Source organism: Solea senegalensis, linkage group LG12 (assembly GCF_019176455.1).
Source record: "Solea senegalensis isolate Sse05_10M linkage group LG12, IFAPA_SoseM_1, whole genome shotgun sequence".
NCBI lineage: Eukaryota > Metazoa > Chordata > Actinopteri > Pleuronectiformes > Soleidae > Solea > Solea senegalensis.
The window spans coordinates 7,869,978-7,890,708 of record NC_058032.1 but is presented as its reverse complement, the minus strand read 5'-3'; the positions used below and the strand labels follow the sequence as shown (position 1 = coordinate 7,890,708).

Sequence of the window (20,731 nt, the reverse complement as noted above, 5' to 3'; positions counted from 1 at the left end):
AAACCGAATAAATATTTAAAAGTGAATTAGTTTTGAGTGTTAAAAAAAGATTGCCTGAATAATACAAGCTGTGATGTTGCAAAACTTTAATGACAAATAGATTTAAATATGTAATCAAATAAAAATGTGTGTAAAAAAAAATTGCATCTTTTGAAAATAGAAATAAAATTAGAAATATTATGTGAAATTTAAACTTCCAATTACTTCAAAACAAAACTTGAAGTGTAGTGCTAATAAGTCTCAAGTTTGGTTAAGTAAAAAATAAGTAAATGAAATATCTTTCTAAATATTTCAGGGTCTAACAGTGGCTCTTATAAAATAAAAATAGTGTGATTACATGAAATTTTATAATTTCATATATTTCAGTATTTCAGCTGTAGTTGCACTCTTCATACACCAGGGGAGCGCAAGGGAGCACATCTTAGCCACTCCCACTTGCCCTCCCCCTGTATCCTGGCCCTCCCACATCCTGCCCCCATCCCCCCTCCTCACTGCCCCACCCTGCCATCTGGTCCTTTTCACATTCACATGCACATGCACATGCAGGCACACACACACACACACTCAGTCAGAAATCTTTTCTCCTCTTTCCTTTCACAGTGAAAAGCAGGATGAAGAGGCTCTTTCAGGCCCGAGGTTACTGTGGAAACCCCCTTATTCTTCTTCTGTCAAACACACATTGCAACATACACAAACACACACACACACACTTATATTGAGAGTGACATAATGTTGGACATTTAAAGTTTAAAGGGACCACAGCTACAGCTGTCCTTCTGTCTGCCATAGCTCTGGCCTTCTGTTTACTTTAGACAAAGAACTTAATGCCCTTCTCCCTTTTTCTCCCCCTTATCAAAACTTAAACTTTCTCAAAGTAAAACATAGTGTGTTATCATTGAGTTCTCTGAAATGTTTTGGTCTTTGTTGATGGTAAAAGTTGGCAACAAATGTGTTTTGTGTCTCTCTGTGCTATTCTCCTTGAGCAACCTCAGCAACTTTTTCCAAAGAACTGCTCACCCCACGTAATCTGATGTTGAAACTATAAACCCACTCTCCCCTGTTTCGGTTTAGACAAACTCCAGCCCTGGAATGTTGAATGGAAAAAAAATTAGTTTGAAGTTATATAAAGTAAGTGATGTGCTTTTCTCCAGTGTTACCACCAGAGGGCCCTTGAAAAGCACTCCTGGCATGACACATATACAATAGAGCACATGTTGATGTGGTGTAGACTTTAAATGCAGCATGGAAAGAGTGAAGAAAAAGTATAAAAAAAGTAGTATAAAAAGTATAAAAAATAGTTCAGAGTTTTTAAAGACTTTGCACGTTTTCCTCTCTTTGCCTCTGTCTTTGTTTTCCTAACCTTCTTGCACTTTTTTCTTTCTTTCCATCTGTTCTTTGCTTTTTCTTGTCTTTTTCCAAGCCTGGCTACCCATCATCTTCCCCTCCACACTTTTTCTCCTTTTAAGGAGTGAGGGAACAAGAGAGGAAGAGACCATGGGGTGGTGTGTGAGTGTGTGTGTGTGTGTGTGTGTGTGTGGGGGGGGGTGTACTCAGGTCTGCTGACTGTTAAACAGACTCCTCTTTGTGCAGACACTCACACACACACACAGATACACTTTGTTAAATATTAACATCGACATCTGCGTGAGTTTGCTGTGCATGATTGTACCCTTCTTTCTCTTCATTCCACCCCTCTGTCACCCCGTTTTTTTATCTTTCTCGTTTCTGTTTTCTCCCCTAGTTAATTGAAAACAGCAGTTAGAAATGGAAGAAGTTTGTTTCTTCTTTCATGACACACATGTGTGATTACAGGCAGACACAAACTCACATACACAAACATTCACACACGCACGGACCCAGCTTCCCCTTTTCTTTTTTTTTCCGTCATCTCTCATTGCCAAGCAGCTGTTTGGGGAGACGAGGGGGAGGTGTTCCAGGAAATGAGTGTGTGTGTGTGTGTGTGAGTGTGTGTGTGTGTGAGTAAGTGTGTGGTTAGAATGGGTGGCAGTGATTTGTTACCAGAAAAGACTCTTTCTTTTTGAGACGGTATGATAAAAAGGCAGCTAGGATGATCAAACATAGATCTCAGCACTCCACAAGTCGGTTTATATGTTATCTGAGTTGTGTGTGTGTGTGTGTGTCTAGTCACATTTATGTTCTGCTTCTGTTATCTCCCCTCCTCCCCAACAGTGACTAAGTGTAACCTGGTGCAGTGGCTTCATTACACCACTAGAGGTGCCATTGGCTCATAAATAAAATGAGCTGGCTGTGCATGTGGACTGCTTGGAGCAGCCATTTTACACTCTGCACACCAGACCCCATTTTATGAATCAGCCATGATGTCAGCATAGCCCGATTTCATTGGCTAGAGCACAGTTGGCACTGTAGCTATTACAGCATGGATGCACACACATACATACACATGCTCGCTGAGCTGTTCTCCATCTCTCTGGGACACACACTTACACAATGACCTACTGACATGATAATGTGTTGTTACTACTTCACTAAACTCCAGACTAACTGGATTGTCTCTACATGAGATTATATACCAGCAAGGTTAGACATTTAGTGCATGTGTCGTTTTTAAGTCTTTAAATCCATGTTTGTTTCTGTATTTAGAATTTGGTGTAAATGCTTTTAGTGGTGTATGTGCTCTTAGGTATTGTCATATGTCTTTTCCCCAGTTTAAGTTTACTATTTTTGTCATTATCACTATCACTGTTAGTGTTACTGACTTGAGTGTATTTATTCATGCAATTTACTTCCTTTGTGTTTCTTCCTAACCTTTCAGCTGTGTTTATGTGTTTGTGTGAATAGTTTTATGTTGTTTCCTCTCAGATCTCAGGTCTCAGATTTCCTGACGGATTTCCCTTCCCTGTTTGTGTGTGTAATGGTTAACTTCCTGCTGTGGTTTCCTAGTCTCAGTAGTGTCTCTGGCTGCAGTGTTTGACAAACGATACCATTATTGATTCATGATAGTGTCACACCAAGCTGATTGCGCTGATAAAACAGAAATCGCATGTATATGGTCGACCATTGTGTCACATTTTCATTCCGAGTCCGAGAAGGAACAGTTTCATAAAGCTAACACTGTGTAAAACAATGGGACTTATTGAGGCCACAGTCCTAAATGACTGACTGTTCGGTGCAATTAAAACAAATGGCTAGATTGTGAGATGTAGAGCTCATGAATAGGCCCAGACTCGTTAACAAACTTCAACTAATAGGCTTCTCACAGTAAGACAGAATACTGTCTGACTGGACATTTGGAAGGCTTGAGAGATGGATGAGTAAGTTGTTATACTGTATTGACTGTCTCTGTGTGGACTGTGGAGAGTGCTTGAATAAGACTATTTTTCACTAATCTCAAAAACTACTGTTGAATGTGGATGAAGTGTGAAAAAAAGTTATGGATGACTCAGTAATGCTAGATGGAGAGCAGGGAGTTAATTTGACCTAACAGACAATAAGGACAGATAATAGACATTAGTAACAGGTACATTAAGCTGTCTTCACATACATTACATCACTACAACATTTCATCATTATTATTTACGTAGTGGAAACAGGTGGGCTACACAGCACACAGAGGATTGTGACTCATATTTTTTTTGTCTTTTTTTGTTAGACAGTGAGTGACAAAGAGAGTGAGCATTACGTATTTTTAACATATACCGCATTGTTGTTGTTGGCCATTTTCCAGACAGCAATTCACGTTTCCTGTTATTGTCTAATTTTTACATGGACATTGCCAAAAAGAGAGACAAGTACAACACAGTCTAAAATTGAGTACTGGAAAAGACTGTACGAGAGAGAAGTAGATTTGAGTGTTCATCATGTTTTGCAAGACATTGTGCAAAAGGGATGAGAAAACATCATTACTAATTTTTTATATCAGTGTAATGTCAGGATTCGTGCCACATACTAATCTGCCAAGAGCAAAACATCAAGTCCTTTTGCTTGGACAATCGATAAAAGCAACTGCTCACATTTTCATTGATAGACAATATTGGCAGATTCAAGTTAACAGCTGCACTGTGTTGACGATGGATCTGAAGTTGCATGTGTACTGTTGCCCGTTATGTGGTCAAATCTATGTGCTTGTTCATCTTTCACCTCTAATTCTTATCTAGTGCACATTCACCCTCATACACACACAGACACATCCTTAAAGTCACAAACCTGAAATGAAGTGCTACTGTCAAACCTGTCTATGTGATAGAATCCAGTGTGAACGCACGTGTAAGATGACTGTGGGTTTTAAATGCCTTCAACTAACAAATGTCCAACTGTATTTACCAGGCCCTCACACATCAGGGACAACTTTCCTGTCGTTTGCAGCCATTTCATATTAATTCAGTCTCACCCAAGGCCAATCGTGTAATGTTAACACCAAACGTTTGGGAAAGAGTGTTAAAAGTGAATGCTCTGTCAAGGCTGCCTGTTTTTCTAGCTGTCAAACTGGCTCCTATCATCACTCTACTTTAATTCTGTCTCACTTTCTAACACACATCCAGTAATCATGTGACGTTAAGAAAGTTACCAATAAATGTGATTACATTTATAAAGAAGTTTTCTTTCTTCTGTCCACCTCTCTAGCCAAAAAGGAGCAGGATGGTGGAGATGAGAAGAAGCAGGTGCAGAAGAAGAAGGTGAAGGAGCTGAAGGTTCTTGACACCAAGAGTGCACAGAACCTGTGTAAGTCCCCTAAGATATAACAATAACATGGTTCTTCAAGTACATTTGGTCAGCTCCACTGTCCAAGCATGTTCAACTGAATCCTAAGTATATTTTAACATGTGAAATTAACTGTTTGCTTACAGCCATTTTCCTGGGATCCTTCCGTCTCCCTTATGAGGAGATCAAGAATGCCATCCTAGAGGTTAATGAGAAGATCTTAACAGAGTCCCTGGTGCAGGTAATTACCTCATATTTGCCCCAGTGTCTCTATAATATTTATAAATATATTTAATAAAAATATATATTTTTTGTAATATTTTGGTAAATTCACAAAATCAGGACTTCCTCCAATTCTTTTTATTACACTGTGTAGTTGATATGTCGTTATTGTAATGGACAGAAAACATGTTCTAGCACTTTATGGCTATGGTGTTTATCAATGTGGCTAATGCATTTAGAAGTGACATAATTATTTATAAAGTGAGAACAGGATTTATTTCATGGTACAGTTTTAATGTTGCATTTGTTTATTTTTGCTTATTCCAAATACTTAACTGCTCTACACAGCATGTAACCAGCTGTCTGAACAAAATTTTGTCTTTCTCGGGTCAGTCTAATTGTCCATCTTTTGAGTAGACCCATGTCCTTTTTAAGGAGTAACACAAAGGTGTCTCCACATCCTTGAAGTCATGTATGTTTTCTCTCTTATTGCCTTGTAGAATCTGGTCAAACAACTGCCAGCACCAGAGCAGCTGAGTGTCCTTGGAGATATGAAGGATGAATACGATGACTTGGCCGAGTCCGAACAGTTTGGAGTAGTGGTGAGGAGTGATGCGCTCAAAATCAAAACAAAATGATGATTGAGATGTGTAGTCTTGTTTCCCTGCTGACTTGGACATCACTTACCACAAACTGTGATGACAAATGAGACACAGGAAAATTTTAGAGTCATGCCACTCTCATTATTTAAGACATTAAAAATCCTCATGCTGTTAAACACAGGGGTCTTTGTTCAACTGTAATAGATGAAATCCCCGTCTCTCTCACACACAAACACAATGTGGCAAACAAATTCTCAACACAACCCCCCCACCCCCAATTTCTGCAGATGTCCACTGTCAACCAACTGATGCCACGGCTTCAGGCCATCCTGTTTAAACTGCAGTTTGAGGAGCAGCTGAACAATATCAAGCCGGATGTGGTTTCTGTTACGGCAGCCTGCGAGGAGCTCAGGGGAAGTCAGAACTTCTCCACTTTGCTGCAGATCATCCTTCTCTTGGGGAATTACATGAATGCTGGCTCTCGCAATGGAAAGGCATTCGGCTTTTCCATATCATACCTTTGCAAGGTAAAAAATGAGGTGTATATTACACACAAAAACCCACAGAAGGTTAAGTGCAGACATGTCATTTTATCCAATTTTATTAAAAGTAGTTTCTAGGTTACCAGCTTTTAAGGTTTCTCCCCCATGTTTTTGGGGAGAAATATATATATACGTATATGTATGTATATATATATATATACACATCATTACAGCTTTTTCTGCTGTCACATGAATATATCTGCTGTGAAATTTAATTTACTTGATTTATTCTAAAGAGCTGACCAATAATTCAAGGACTATATATATATATATATGTATATATGTATAGAGTGTAGTAACACAGTTTTTAAAATGTCAATATATTGAAGGCTCTGTGTTTATCTATATAAACACAAACTGTGTCACCCTGACAGCACATGCAGACATCACTACTGATGGATTGCCTTCTCAGTCTACTCTTTTTAATCAATCCTTATCTCCCATCAGTTGCGTGACACCAAATCATCTGATCAGAAGCAGACACTGCTCCACTTCCTCGCTGATGTGTGCCAGGAGCAGTTTCCTGATATCATGACCTTTCCAGATGAGCTCATCCATGTTGAAAAGGCCAGCAGAGGTACATGGGACATCTAACTGACTTTGATGAATTTCTCTCCCTACAGGGTTATATCTGTTATGACATCTATTCCCTTACTGACAATTTGTTTGTTTATGGCGACACTTCACAGTTTGTTTCACATATTTATAGCAGCTCTTTTATTCATATTAAAAATGATATGTCCATTAATGTGAGTGAAACCAACGTATGAGGGCATAATGCTTCATCATTACTATTTCCCTCATGTCCCCTCCAGTTTCTGCAGAGACAGTTCAGAAGAACGTAGAACTGATGGGCCGTCAGGTCAGGGACCTGGAGGGGCTTCTGAAAAAGTTCCCACCTCCACAAAGCGACAAGGACCTGTTTGTGGAGAAGATGTCCATATCCTGTTTTTCAGTTCCATTTTTCAATGTTACCATTATAAAATTTCAATCCCTACTCTTGTTGTGTTCTGCTAAGATGCATAGAATTTGAGAGTTTGTCTTCCTTAATACAGTGTCTTTACAGTTTTATTGTCAGTGCCCATGAGCAGCATGAGAAGTTGGATCTGATGCATAAGAATATGGAGAAGCAGTATGTTGACCTGGGAGATTATTTTGTCTTTGACCCCAGTAAAATCTCTGTAGAGGAATTATTTGGGGACCTTAACACCTTTAAAAACATGTTCCAGGTGAGTGAGTTATTTTGCAAGCGAATAAACAAAGTCAAGACCTCATATCACAGATACTGTATATTGTTATGCAGTTGATAAAAGACAAAGTCAAACCAAGATGGGAGGAGCCTGTGCATCTGTTTGTATTGATATCACAGTAAAAGAGTGATTCTATTATATTGTCAGTTTATACATCACAATGAGCTTCAAATGTGCCATTTGGGAGGGCTCCAAAGGGAAATAACTTGTTTTACCGGTTACCATGAATAACTACCATCCACTGGTTTCGAGTTTGTTGACGGATGCGTCTTTCATTTGTCCTTTATGAAGTCACTAATAAGTTACCCCACACACTGTCTGAAATTGTGTTCTTCTTTCTAACTTTCTTCAACAGCAAGCAGTGAAGGAGAATCAGAAGAGAAAGGAGGCTGAAGAGAAGATCAAGAGGGCTAAGTTGGCCAGGGAAAAAGCAGAGAGGGAGAAGGAGGAGAAGGGGAAAAGGAACCAGCTCCTTGACATCAACGCAGGTCACGATTGCTTGGTGTTGTTTCATTTCTTGCATGAGACTGAAAGAGATAAGAAAAACAGCCCTCTCATTTTATTTTGTATTTCCTTCTAACTCCAGTTGGGGGCAGTCAGAGTCCACACTTATGAAGAGTGTGTGTGTGTGTATGAGAACAACCTATCACTATTTATAGACCACAGTTAATCTAATATTAATGTTCTGTGTTATGAAAGAAGCAAGTTAACAATGAAACTCCTCATAAAGTGAAGATGAGGGGACCAAGGGCATATACCAGAATGCTTGGCCTCATTTCACTTCCTGGGTGTAAAGGGGATTTGCTTCTCAAGACGAGAACTGAAAGGAGGCCCAAATGTCTTTATCACTTTAAAACATGTTTCTTCATATCTGAAAGTGTCATTTGAGGCCTGCCAGTAGTTACATTGTCCTGTGTAACAGACACACATTGGCATTCTTAAATACTCCCTTGCAGACACACATTTATGTGTAGACCCTTTTTCCCCTTTCTTTCAGACTGTGACCTAGTTTCAGTACATTCCTCATTTCTCTGGCTCCATTTGGATTCTCCTGGGACTCTTTACAGTGAAAAATTCTATGCAGCCCCACTGCATTTTGTATTTGTGTATACATGTGTGTGAGACTAAATTACTTTTTCAGTGTGTGTGTCAGGATGTGTGCCTGTTTTCTGAACCTCTTTCACTGAAAGTCTTTCCAGCCTTTCTCCTATTTCTTCATGTTCCAGCTGGCTTCTACTGTCCTCTCTTTCTTACTTCTTGTGTTCCTTCACTCCCTCTTCTTTTCTCCTTTCCCTCCCACTCTGTCTTTTGTTCATTGAAAGACCACTTAAAAGACACATCACTCCACTTTCAGGGATGGAGTAGACATTTTCCTACAGAAAGTAAAAGATAGTCAAATTTCATATGCAGTCTCTAGAGGCATGCACAAATGGAACACAATAGTGCTTCAAAGATTGTGTGTGTGTCTGTGTGCGCCTGCATGAGTGGGAAAGAGATCATTTACATACAGGTGGCATATTTGCCTGTCCCTGTCACCTTACACTTATTTGAATTAAACCACACACAAATCTGACAGACACACCTGTTTTGTATTTGTTCATAACCCTCATATTGAAATGCTGTACACAGTGGCTGTTTAACTGCCAGTCTTTCACATGCTGACATCTTCATGGTTCCATTTTTGTACAATCACCAACTCATCCACACACGCACACACACCACCTTGTTATCTTGTAAATTCATAGACTGTGAAGCACAATGTCCCAGTTGTCCCAGGGTCAGAATGTGTTTGCAGTCTGTGGCCTTGTCATTCCTCTGCGAGTCAGACAGACAGACGCTCACTCAACAGGACCTCACATGTGCTAAGCATGTGACAGTGATTGTTGTGAATGGTTATTCTAAAATGGTTGGTCTTTGTAGAGTATTAATTTTATAAGAATTAAATTTAAAAGAAAGGTTGCTTGCATTGTTAAGCTCTTGTCAAGTTCAAGATTCAGTACACCAGACGCATGCCACACCCAAGGGTCTCCAGTCACAATCTGTAGTTTGAATCAGATTGTAGTTTGATCTGAATCTGATTGCTTCTTCAGTACAGCTGTACTGATGAACATTTCTTCCTATCATTCATTTTATTCGGATAATTGATAAAGCTGCTTTGAAACCAACTATTCCTCATATCTACAGCTAGGTGTCAGTACTGTCTGTGTAAGATTGTGTGGGCTGTGCCTTCCTATTTATGTGGCAAAGGGTGTGTGCATGTGTGGCTGCAGGACTCAAATGGTTGCTGGTATGGGAACTGCCACAAGGAGTGCTTGTGCTCCACTCAAAGAGTAAGTGAGTGAGCTTTGTGGGGGAGGGTAAGAGAAGAGGGAAGCAGCAGATGCTGTCTTGGGAATTAGACTGTGTTCGTGTCTTTTAGTAAAGAGGGTTAGAGGAGATGGGCGGATGAGGAGAGAAAGGCACAGGGCGAGAGAGAATCAGACGGGATAAGTCTACAAACCCTGATGTCTCACCCCAGGCGACGGAAGGCAAGACTATAAGGAGACATTAGGAAAAAAAAAATCTTTCTAAATCCCATTTGACAACCATTTCTCCTTTGGAAATGCTTTACATTTTTTACTGTTTTTATATTTTATTTTGTGCTTGTTGTTCCAGCTGTCTGTACATTACTCCATCCATTTCTCTATTTGTTATTGTGTGAACAACCATTAGGTGTGCTGTTGCTCCACACAGCATGCTGTCCACAGTGTGTGTGTGTGTGTATGTGCATGTGCTCACCATCTAATGCTATTACACTAATTAATCTCCCTTATGTTCTTTCTTGCTTTGGGCAATAATTTACTCTTTGTATCACAGAGTGTGTGTCTATTCCTTAGGCAAATCATGTGAATTAACAAAAGCACATGATCAACAACAAGTTACTGCACTCAATAAGTGTCGTTCTCTCCGTTATTAACACTGTTGCAAATTGTTAACAAGCTAAACATGAAATTATCTTTGATGAAAGAACTCTAATAAATGGCTTCTTGAAATAGTGTTGCCCTGAACTACAGTCACAAAAAACACAGTACACAGTAACTTTATACATACAACAGTGTGTGTATGAAGTTAGAGCCCCAGGACCCTCTAGTTTTATTTGGGTGTTCACTCCATCAACAATAAGTGTTTTATACACAACTCAGTCATTGTGTGGTCCCTCTACTGCCTCCAGTGCATTTACATAAATAGGTTTGTGTGTCTCTGTGCTCCCACTTGTGGTTTAATCCCATCATGTGATTAGTGTCAGTGGAAATGTGCCAGATGTGTTTCCTCTCAAGCAGAAGAATGTGGCCTACATCAGTTTGAACTCAGGGTGTAGTTCCGGGAAGTGGACATTGAGGGGTGTATGTGAGCTGTGTAAGGCCTTGGTGTGTGTGGGTGTGTGTGTGGGGGTTGGTAGGTGACAACATAAACCTTTAACCCCACTGCCCCATTCCCAGGCCTCTCTGTCTGTTTTCAGGTTCAAATAGAAATGATTAAAACCATCTGCTTAGGTGTTGAGTTTCGCCACTGAATTCTGTCCACAAAACAATCATGACAACACTCACACTCTTGCACACACTGCAGCATTGCCATGGAGTACCTCCCCTGGTTTGGCCTCTTTTTCCTTATTTAAAGCCATCAGCCACTGAGGCTGTGCAGAGAATGTTGATGTAAACAAACACTGAGGCCACCTTACAAACCATATCTGTACCCACACTCAGATGTAAGGTTCCTGTCAGTGGAAGCCATAATTATGCTTTCTGTAATAATGTAATGCTTATGTGCAGGTTTAGTCTCAGTGGGTGTGTCTTTTATGTAAGAGTGTGTTTGTTATAGTTCAGCATTAAGCCCCCCCAAGCAGTGACAGTAGCTGAGCTAGCTCACTGCCTATCTAGGTTAATGGAGATAATTTGTTTACGTGGTCACATGGTTGGTAAATACCCCTCCTGCCTTCATGTGTGTTGGTTAGTGAGCCAACAAACCAATAATGTAGGGAAAATGTCTGTTTATATCAGAGCAGGGTATTCATTTTGATAGCTAAAATTATGTGTGAGACAGAGAATTTGAATCTGACAACATATTGATAGAAAGTAGTGTTTGTTGATGCTTTGCTGATGTTTTTCTTTATGCTGTTCACAGAGGGTGATGAAACTGGTATCATGGACGGCCTGTTGGAGGCACTGCAGTCTGGTGCTGCTTTCAGGAGAAAGAGAGGACCCCGGCAAGCAGGTACTCGCATACAGCATCCCAGCTGTATATCTTCACAAAACATGTAGATTTGTCAAAGTGCCATCTCTTGTGTTTGATTCACTGATTTCAACCCCATGATTTCAGACCCCTTCATCACATAGTTCTTTGTAAGGTCCTTGAAAGTATGTATATATATATACATATATATATATACATATATATATATACATACATATATATGGTTATACAATTTTCATTATCATAATTATTCAACTGTCTTGTAAATCTAGGAAGAACAAGAAACAGTTTTTCACATTACTTCACTAGGCAGGTATTTATGTCCAGTTTGTGAGAACATATTCCTCCCCGGCACAGCTCCATCTTGTATTGATTTTCATTCATGTAGTTCAGTTTGTAAGCTCATAGAGGTAAGTAATCTGGTTAGCCACTTACTCCACTGTTTGCCAGTCCAGTTGCACTTAGTGGAGACCACTGAGTTTTTCTGTTTCTGCCATTTGTAAACTATGTCTGTATCACATTTTGTAGGTTATATATAACTAGTGAAAAATGCAAATGAAAATGAGTTCACACCTCTTTATGTGTTGTTGATAGGATTGTGTGTAACAAGATTCCAGACTTTAGGAAACTTGTATGGAACCATGTGTGTGGGAGAGTGTCCAGTGCCCATTAGCAGAGAGAGGGAGGGAGTTGGTGAGAAAGAGAGAGAGAGAATGTGTATTTGTGTGTTTCTACACATAGACATATGTGAATATTCACACATAAGAGAAGTTGAGGTAAAGTGTGCAACCCAATCCCTTTTCAATAGAAGCCAGATGTGGTGATCCAGTCAAATACTCAGAGTAGACTGCTCTTTCTTTCTTTCTTTCTTTCTTTCTTTCTTTCTTTCTTTCATTCTTTCTCTCATTCTTTCTCTCATTTTTTTTTCTTTCCTTCACTCACTGAATTATCAGTTCAGTGGTGATGAGTCTGAGCGGAGACAACATTTAGTGGAGGAAATGAAGGAAGCAGGGGTAAGAATGGGGCCCACTTGAGGTTTCAGTCAGTCACCCTTAGTACTGTTTGGCCACCTTACAGTCCTTACAGGAAATACCTTAACATGTGTGAGGGAGAAAAGGAGCACAAGCCTTCCTCCCTCTGCATACTTGTCTGTGGTAGGAAACTATGAGTGGCCATATGTATCACATTTCAGTACCTCCTCCACGACTACTCTTGTCCAGTATTTTCTGGTCTGTTTTTCTTTTGCCAAAGATTATTGTTTTCCCTGGCTCTTGAAGAGGTTGTGAAACGCTGCTGATAATTTTTGGCAATCTCTGATGTTAGTATTTTATATATTCCTCTCTAGTGTTTAAAGGCTGCTCCTTTATAGTTACCCACTTTGCCTCGTACAGCTGGGAAGGGCCTCAAGTATTTGACCCACACAAATGTTTGTGTCGGTGCATGTGCGTGTTTGAGTGGCTGCTTTAGAGAGAACATTTTAAATAAGTAAAGCTAAAGTAGGAGGCTGACTCTGGCTGACTCTGATAAATATCAGGCACAAATGTGGCCACAGTGAGCCTCCATCAACAGGCTAAAAACCACTGCTCTATCCAGCTCTTTTACACATGGAGAGTAGTTTGTGTTTGCATTATAGTGTGAAAAATCCATATACATTTTTAATATATTTTACATTATATAATGTTACTTGTATATACTGAGAGAATATTGCAATGTTTATTTATAATACTACTGTGCTTTCCAAACACGAGCAGCATTTTTATCATGCATTTCTAAAACAAGGCTACAAGACTTATTACCTTTTTGTGTGTGGAGCTATTGATTGCCATTGTACATTTAACAGCCTCCATTACGTGAAGTGTGTCCTTCCTTTCCCCCTCTTCTTTGTTTTCATCCTCACACAGCTGTGGCGAGAGCCGACGTCACCAACTTTGTTTTAAAAGACCACTGAGTGTGTTGTCACGCTCACTGTGTCACGGCAGAGTGACTGAATGGAAAAGCCACGAGGCTCCCGACACTCTGACCTTTGACCTGTACCTCAGTTAACTGTTCGCGTGTTTGTGCTGGTTGTATGAAAGAATAGACTGCATGGGGGACCCTCAGCTGTCTACCCCCCGTCTGTCTACCCCCCACCTTTAAAGGCACACAGCAAATGCATACATACCAGATGCTCACATGCCAATACAAAGACACACATGGACGATGTTTGCATACCAATACAGCAATACAGCACAACAAGCACATTGCATTCCAGTGGACAGACAACCTTGCATACTTTTTAAATGCTATCATACTAATTTATTGATTAAAATTGCCAAGTCAAGGTCTGGCTTTTTCTTTGGGTATGAACACAAACTTGCCAGCGAGGCTGAATTTGGCTTATGTGGAGGAATGATGTGTCTAACACTCACTATAGGCCCATCTGCTGGGTCTTGACCCTCACTAGAACAGCCAGTCAGAGTAGCAACAAGTTGACAAAGCACCAGTCACTGCAGTGAGACAGAGATAAAGGGCTCTGCAACAATAGAGGCACACGTTAGCTGTGCAGACACTTTGGTCCTAAGAAAAAAAAGAAAAAGACCCCTGTTTTCACAGATGTTCACACACACACACGCAATGTAAATAATTCTCACTTTATATAAACACATACAGTTTTTGTTTTTAAGTTTACGTATCCTCACCGAATGTATAAGAGTGATCATTAATTTTACTCTTGGTGTAAAAGATTAGATTAGATTTTTGAGCCACCACACAGGAGCAAAGTCATTAAACAAAACATGGCAATTCTGAAAATACTGAAAGGGTCTTTGGTTCAATATTTTACTTATTCTTTGTTCTCAAGTCTGTGTGTTGCCCTTTTTAGCATCACAAACAGCTTTCAGTCTTTTGTGACAGTTATGCGAGAGGCTGTTTATTGTCTTGGGTGGTAAGGTTGCTCTTTAAATAAGCCTCAATGTCTGATAAACGCCTTGTTTTATTTAGCATGAACTGAATTTTTGAAGAGACTGTGATGGCCTCTCCAGAGCCACCTTGTTATTCTGCTGTAACCACTGAAGGCTTTGCGTTTTGGATCGTTCTCATGTTGGAAAGTTTAAGATTTTTCCACATTTCTTTGGGCTGATGAATGCAAAGGTCCTCTAGTATTTTCACATCACATGCTGAATCATTTTAGATGAAAATTCCGTCCCGTTTTAGCTTACACACACCCCAGACATCAGTGATTCACCTCCATGTTTCACAGAACTTGTTGACTCTTCTCCAAACATAGTGTTTATGGTTGTGACTGTAAGGTCCAATTTTGGTCCTATCACACCAAATTACAGAAGTGTTGAGGGTTTGTCTCTGTGATGTTTGGTGTGTTGTAAATGGGCTGTTGGTGCAATAACAGATTGTTTTCTGGCAAGCCAGCCATGCAGCCAAATTTTGTCTAAGAACTTCATAATTTTGGATCTGGAAACAGCCACACCTCTTTATTGCGGAGGCCTGTATTTTAGCTGAAGTTGCTTGGGGATTTTCTTTTTTTATGTATTTTTTGACTACCATGGATTCAATCATTCTTTGTTAACTTGGCTATGTCCTTTTACTATCAGACCTCTTACTCTTCTGCTTCATTATCAGAGTTTGACAATTGGCATTTTCAAATCTTGGGTTATCTTTTTGTATGCTGTACTTGATACATGAATGTCAACTACCGTATCCCTGAGGTCCTTTGTCACTTTTGCTTTCCCCATGGCTCAGTATCTTTGTAAAAGTTGACTCATGAATTGTGAAACCTTTGAACTTGGCATTCAGTGGATTTCAGTTACCATTATGAATTTAAATATGCATTCATATATATATCATAATGACTTGCTCTATCTGACCGTCACACAGACATCATCAGTCAGATTTTCCAATTATAACCAGTATATCACAGATGTTGCCAGGGTCATGTAAAATTATATGCACCAATTATGCCCATTCCGTGATGGACTGTTAAATGAATGCTTGCCCCTCAATACTAACCGAGAGTGTGTTGCAGATGATGTCACTTTTTCCCACAGTCCTCTAGTGCAGAGCAGCTGTGTGCTACCCAGTGTAGCCTGAGGAGGGCAATACAAGTCTCTGTATAGTAGGTCACACTGATGAAGAGCCAGCCTACATCTTCAGATACCTCATTGTGCTAGTCATGGCACTGTTACCCTGTTGTCATGTAACTGTTGCTGCAGCTGCTTCCAAGTGTAAGGATTGCTTCGTTACTTTGTCACATAATGGTATTAAACGGTGCAGACTCACTTTCATTAGGTGAGCTGGTAAAACCTGTGACCACTGAAGAGGTGAACATTATGTCAGTGTTGTAGCAATGAGCTAGTTTTCACACTCACAACTGCACAACTCTTGTTTGTTTGCAAATTCCCTCCTCACCTTCTATATTTTCTACTCAAGGACAACACACACTGCATACTGCAGAGCAAAGTGTTGTTTCCCTCATCAGGCAGTCATTAGTGAGTCTCCTGGAGTGTAATTTGTTACAGATGAGTTTTCACTACAGTCCATGCTCGTTCACTCTCACCCTCCAGTAAACGGCCCTAAATCCAGTCTTTGTTGTGAGACCTGCCGTCTCATTTCCTACTGCTGCAACCACCAGGCTTCACGCCAAGTGCAAGGATCATTTAGTCAACATCAAAGCCATTCTGTGAAAACATGCATGGTGAGAAATGCCTACGACCCCTTTCAGACCTGCTTTTAACATAGTTCCACAGTGATCCGATCACATCCAGATTGCATTTAGTACAGGTCTTAAACTCATCTTTTACTCATGCTGTTTCCAATGTGACAGTCCTCTGGTCCTGCCTCTTGTCCTGCTCCCTGTTTTCTCTCTCAAGAGAGAGTGGAGGAGGGTGAGAGAGGAGGAGGAGAGCTTGGTTGGCAAACTTTGATGAGGTTTTCTCTGTGGGTTGGATTTTTTTTTTTAGGGCAACACATGTAGAGAACCACCCACACTGGCACACACACAGGCACATTTTTAGAGTTATTTGCATAATGTCTCATTAATAAGTTTCTAAGTGATAGAGAAGGGTCGGGGCAGGATGGAAATAGATATGAGGAATATGTGTGAAAGAAGAGAGAAAGTGGTCCTGTGTTGTGGTGTTTATGGTGAGGACAAATCTGTGTCTCTCTCACAGGAATATGTTTGGAGGTGACAGTTTGACACCCCAGCTGTCTGTGATGATCAGTCCAGCTGAGACTCGTGTATATAAAGTCAACTGTGAACAAACATGATTTTGACTTCTCCTTTCTCCACAGACTCAATTGTGTCTTTGTCACAGCTAGTTCTGGAGACCTGCTCGGTAACTGTGTGTTTGGGGACTCATTTGCATGTGTGTTTCTGTTGATTTACGTTGTGACAATGACGGGTTGACTCAGGAACACATTCCATCAATGCCTGTATTAACAACAAAAACAGATGTGTCCTGTGATAATGTTAACTTTTCATTCAGCATCCTTTGCTTTGAGGAATGAAGAGCTCTCCACAAACACCAGCAATAAAATAATAGCAAGCACACAAACACAATCTCCCACTGACCTATATAGTTCAAAATGGCTGCTGCTACACAGCTGTCCTCCCACATATGCACTCGATGATTGGTTAAGGATAGAGTGATGGAAGGAGCCGTACAGGCTTGTGTGCATGCATGCGTGTGGGAAGAAGCAGGTGGAAGACAAAAAAAATCACAGTATCATCAGGGCATAATCTTGCTTCTTTTTTTTTTCTCCCTCCCTCTCTGCACATCTCCTCTGTCATTTCACTGCCTCCACTGTTCCCCTGTGATCTATTTTACTTCCCTTTCCTGTCTTTACTTGGGGCTCATTTCCTCCTCTCACTCAGTCTCTCCATCTATGTTTCTCTCATTTTCATTCATCCCTGCCTCTTTAATCCTCCCACATTATGAATCATTCCACTCCTCAGTGTCTCAGCCTCCGTCTTTTGCCTTCCTACCTCTGCCCACCTTAAGACACACATCTCCATTCCTTCATTTCATCATTCTCATCCTCTAATTTCCTTTTTCCCCCCTTTCCTCTTTGTCGAGCTCCTGCGTAGTTGCTCCAGATATCACTCTGATCCTTGTACATAGAGTCACACCACTCAATCATTTTGTGTCTCATGCTGCATGTGTGTGCATCTTGGAAAGAAAGCAAGCATCCTTTTTGTGTTTTATAATTCCAAACACCTGCTGATACCATTTTCACAGGCTCACACTCATGATTACGTGTGCAACATGGTTGTCTCTTTATTTTTGCAGTGACACGTGTTTGGTCTCTGGCTGGTGATGTGGTGTTGTATGGCTCACTGACATGTTTTTATATGTATTTAGTGTACATACATCAGATATGTCACTCCATGGCATGCACTGGCATATCTGTCTGCACATAGTGTGAAAAAAACAAACAAAACCATGTGGAAATGATGATCAAGTCTGCTTGTTTTCGTGCGTCACTCTCACTCTGTGTTTCTCTTTCTCAGCCAACCACCGACGTGCTGGTCATGCAGTGACCAACATCCTGGCCAAAGAGCTGATGCAGGAGGACACGTCTTCATGTAAACTGCCTATAAAGAAGACCAAGATGGATGAGAAAGAAGAGCCTAATGTAGAGGGAGCAGAGTCTGTAGAGGTTGCTTCCTCTCGGTCTAATTAGCCAATGCAGGAAGAGTTTCTTCTTACTGCGCAGGTGATAAACAAAGATATATTTCTTAGGCATTCCAGAGTCCAATCTAAGATTAGCTTGCTGTAAAAAAAAAAGAAAGAAAAGGCCTGCATTTTTTGCAACCTTTGTCTTAACAGGACCAACTTTTAGGGCAGCACAAGCTGTCTTCTGTGAGGACAGAGGGAAGCTGAGATTGAGGGCAGGGCTCTCTCAGTTGTGTCTCTCAATGACTTTTGGGTCTTTGTCAATGTCATTACAATGTTAATTGCTTTCTTTAATATATGCACACATCTCTTTATGTATTCCTGTCTGTTTCTACCTTTCTATATCTTGACATCCTTCAGTCATTCAACAAAAGGACATCTTGAGAAATTCCAAAGACTAACTCAGGAGGGATTGTGTGTGTGTGTGTGCGTGCGTGTGTGTGTGTGTGTGTGTTCCAAATTCCAGATGGAGGCAGGGAATGTCTGAAATTTGGCACAAATCGTGCAGTTGCTTCATCGTCTTCTCTTGATGTTTCAGTCCCAGCCAGTTTGTCCTTTTTACCTTGAAGACATACTGTTGTTATAATTGTCTCATATACTGTATGTTATACTGTGTAAATGTTAATAATGTTTGCTGTATAATTGAAAAATGTGCCAACATTTAGAAATCCAGTCTTGTTATTTCTCTTCCTGGTTTTGTTTAATCACAGTCTGCACTGGGTCGGTGTATGGATCACTCAATCAGTCGTCATCGTCACGTTGGTGTTTCAGTGTGTTTTCTTTCTTTTTACTTGTTTGCATGCAAGAGTTACATTTCACATAAAAAAATTGTATCATTTTTAAATATCATGTCTAAGCTGTATTGCCACACATGCCCACAACACACAAATACAATTTAATTCAGGAGCATAACCCTTGTCATTAACTCCACAGGAAAGTAAAGTTATATGGGAGAAAGTTCTTTTTGAGTTAAACCAAAAAAATCTTTCATTTTAAAAGGGTGTTTTCATATAAAACCTAGAGCAGTTTACATGCCTGTGTGTGTGTGTGTATGTGTGAGAGGGAGAAGTAAGCATATATTTACTTGTGTGTGCGCCACTGCTCTCTACAAGTGTGTTTGTGCGTGTAGGTTTAAGTGTGCGTGTGCGCTGCCATCTGTAATTACTGTACGGTACTGACCATGCTGTCATAAATGCTAGGTTTCATAAACAGCTTTGTGGTCTTTCTGCTGAGAATATAGCACACTGGAAAACTGCCCACAAACTGCTGAGACAAGTATGTGTGTCTGTTCAGTCGTGTGTGTGTGTGGTTGTGTGTTTTGATCACCCACTCCCCCTCCCTCTGAACTGCAGCAGTAGTCGCTGAATGTCTGGTCCTGTTTTTTTTGTTGCTATATTCAGCGAGCATCATCATCATCATCATACATGTTGCCATGATGTTGTGTTGTAACATCTGACAGGAATCCTGAGAGCCGACGTCTGCTGCTCCATGCAATATTTCTTCCTATGCAAACAATACTGCTGTGTGCACTCTAGCCTTGATATCCAGCCACTGTGGTGGACATTAATCTTCATGAATCCACTGATTCCACATCGCTTTTGCCACATCGATAGCTCCTGATGTTCAAAAAGCTTAAAATAGTAATTTTTTTATCAACTTTTTACATTCCATCTTCCATATAATTGTATCACAATGTGGAGGAATTGGCACATAAACACATAAAATACACGGTTATTTAATTACAGCAGATTTAGAAATGGAGAAGTCCTTGTTCTCATCTCATGTTGGAGCGTCTGCTCAGTCGAATGACTCGAGATAATTGGGTGAAGAATTTTGCAAACTGCAAAATTCGAGTGCAAAATATGTACAAACTTACACAACTGCTGGTTTATCTACAATAATGTGCCTCAGGTGGATATTTTATTTGAGAGAAAGGGACTGAAATATTGATAGGGATATGAGAACATCACTGGAATCATTTTTTTTTTAATTTGAGTCATTCCTTTTGCTCCAATTTTTTTTTAAAGTGAATGTTTCTTTGTTCATTTTTACAGCTGATTGTTTTAATGTATTTGAATTGAGACAAGTTTGTTCTTAGACGTAAATGTTCGCAGAATAATGCACATAGTCATTCTGTTTGCTACACAAATCTATTAAATGTCTTAAGTCATTAACAAGTGATTTGAATGGGTCGTTATTTAGTTTGTGGCAATCCTGAAAGTGTGCATGTAACCTTCAATATCAGTGAGTGAGTTAGTTGTTAATACAGTACTGTGAAAAAGTCAGCTTTGCTGTGTTTATGTCTGTGATCACTGATATTTGGATTGTTCAAGAGTAGGAGTAGGTCACACTAAATACTTGATAAGTTTTTTATTTTATTTAAAACGACATTTTTCCCATATTTTCTGAATGTGTTCCAACAAAGTGGTGGAGAAATAACTATACTGTATGGTCGTAGCATTGCTAAAACAACACATCTAATGGTGGCCTTAGACTCTTACACAGGATTGTATACATATATATTTATATTGCACAGT

The 20,731-nt window shown here is 40.0% G+C and overlaps 1 protein-coding gene across 2 annotated transcripts in view; it reads left to right on the top strand.

Annotated features, from left to right (window-relative positions):
* The window catches only part of LOC122778282 (protein diaphanous homolog 1-like), an 83,197-nt gene extending 62,826 nt beyond the window's left edge, over positions 1-20,371 (top strand). For both annotated transcript variants that reach the window (XM_044039998.1, XM_044039997.1), the window contains 10 exons: positions 4,603-4,701; positions 4,827-4,921; positions 5,403-5,504; positions 5,792-6,031; positions 6,494-6,623; positions 6,862-6,986; positions 7,111-7,275; positions 7,652-7,784; positions 11,458-11,547; positions 18,029-20,371. In XM_044039998.1, the coding sequence (XP_043895933.1) occupies positions 4,603-4,701; positions 4,827-4,921; positions 5,403-5,504; positions 5,792-6,031; positions 6,494-6,623; positions 6,862-6,986; positions 7,111-7,275; positions 7,652-7,784; positions 11,458-11,547; positions 18,029-18,201 (1,352 nt within the window). In that variant the 3' untranslated portion in view covers positions 18,202-20,371. The remainder of the gene's footprint in view (positions 1-4,602; positions 4,702-4,826; positions 4,922-5,402; positions 5,505-5,791; positions 6,032-6,493; positions 6,624-6,861; positions 6,987-7,110; positions 7,276-7,651; positions 7,785-11,457; positions 11,548-18,028) is intronic.
* The last annotated feature ends 360 nt before the right edge of the window (positions 20,372-20,731 follow it).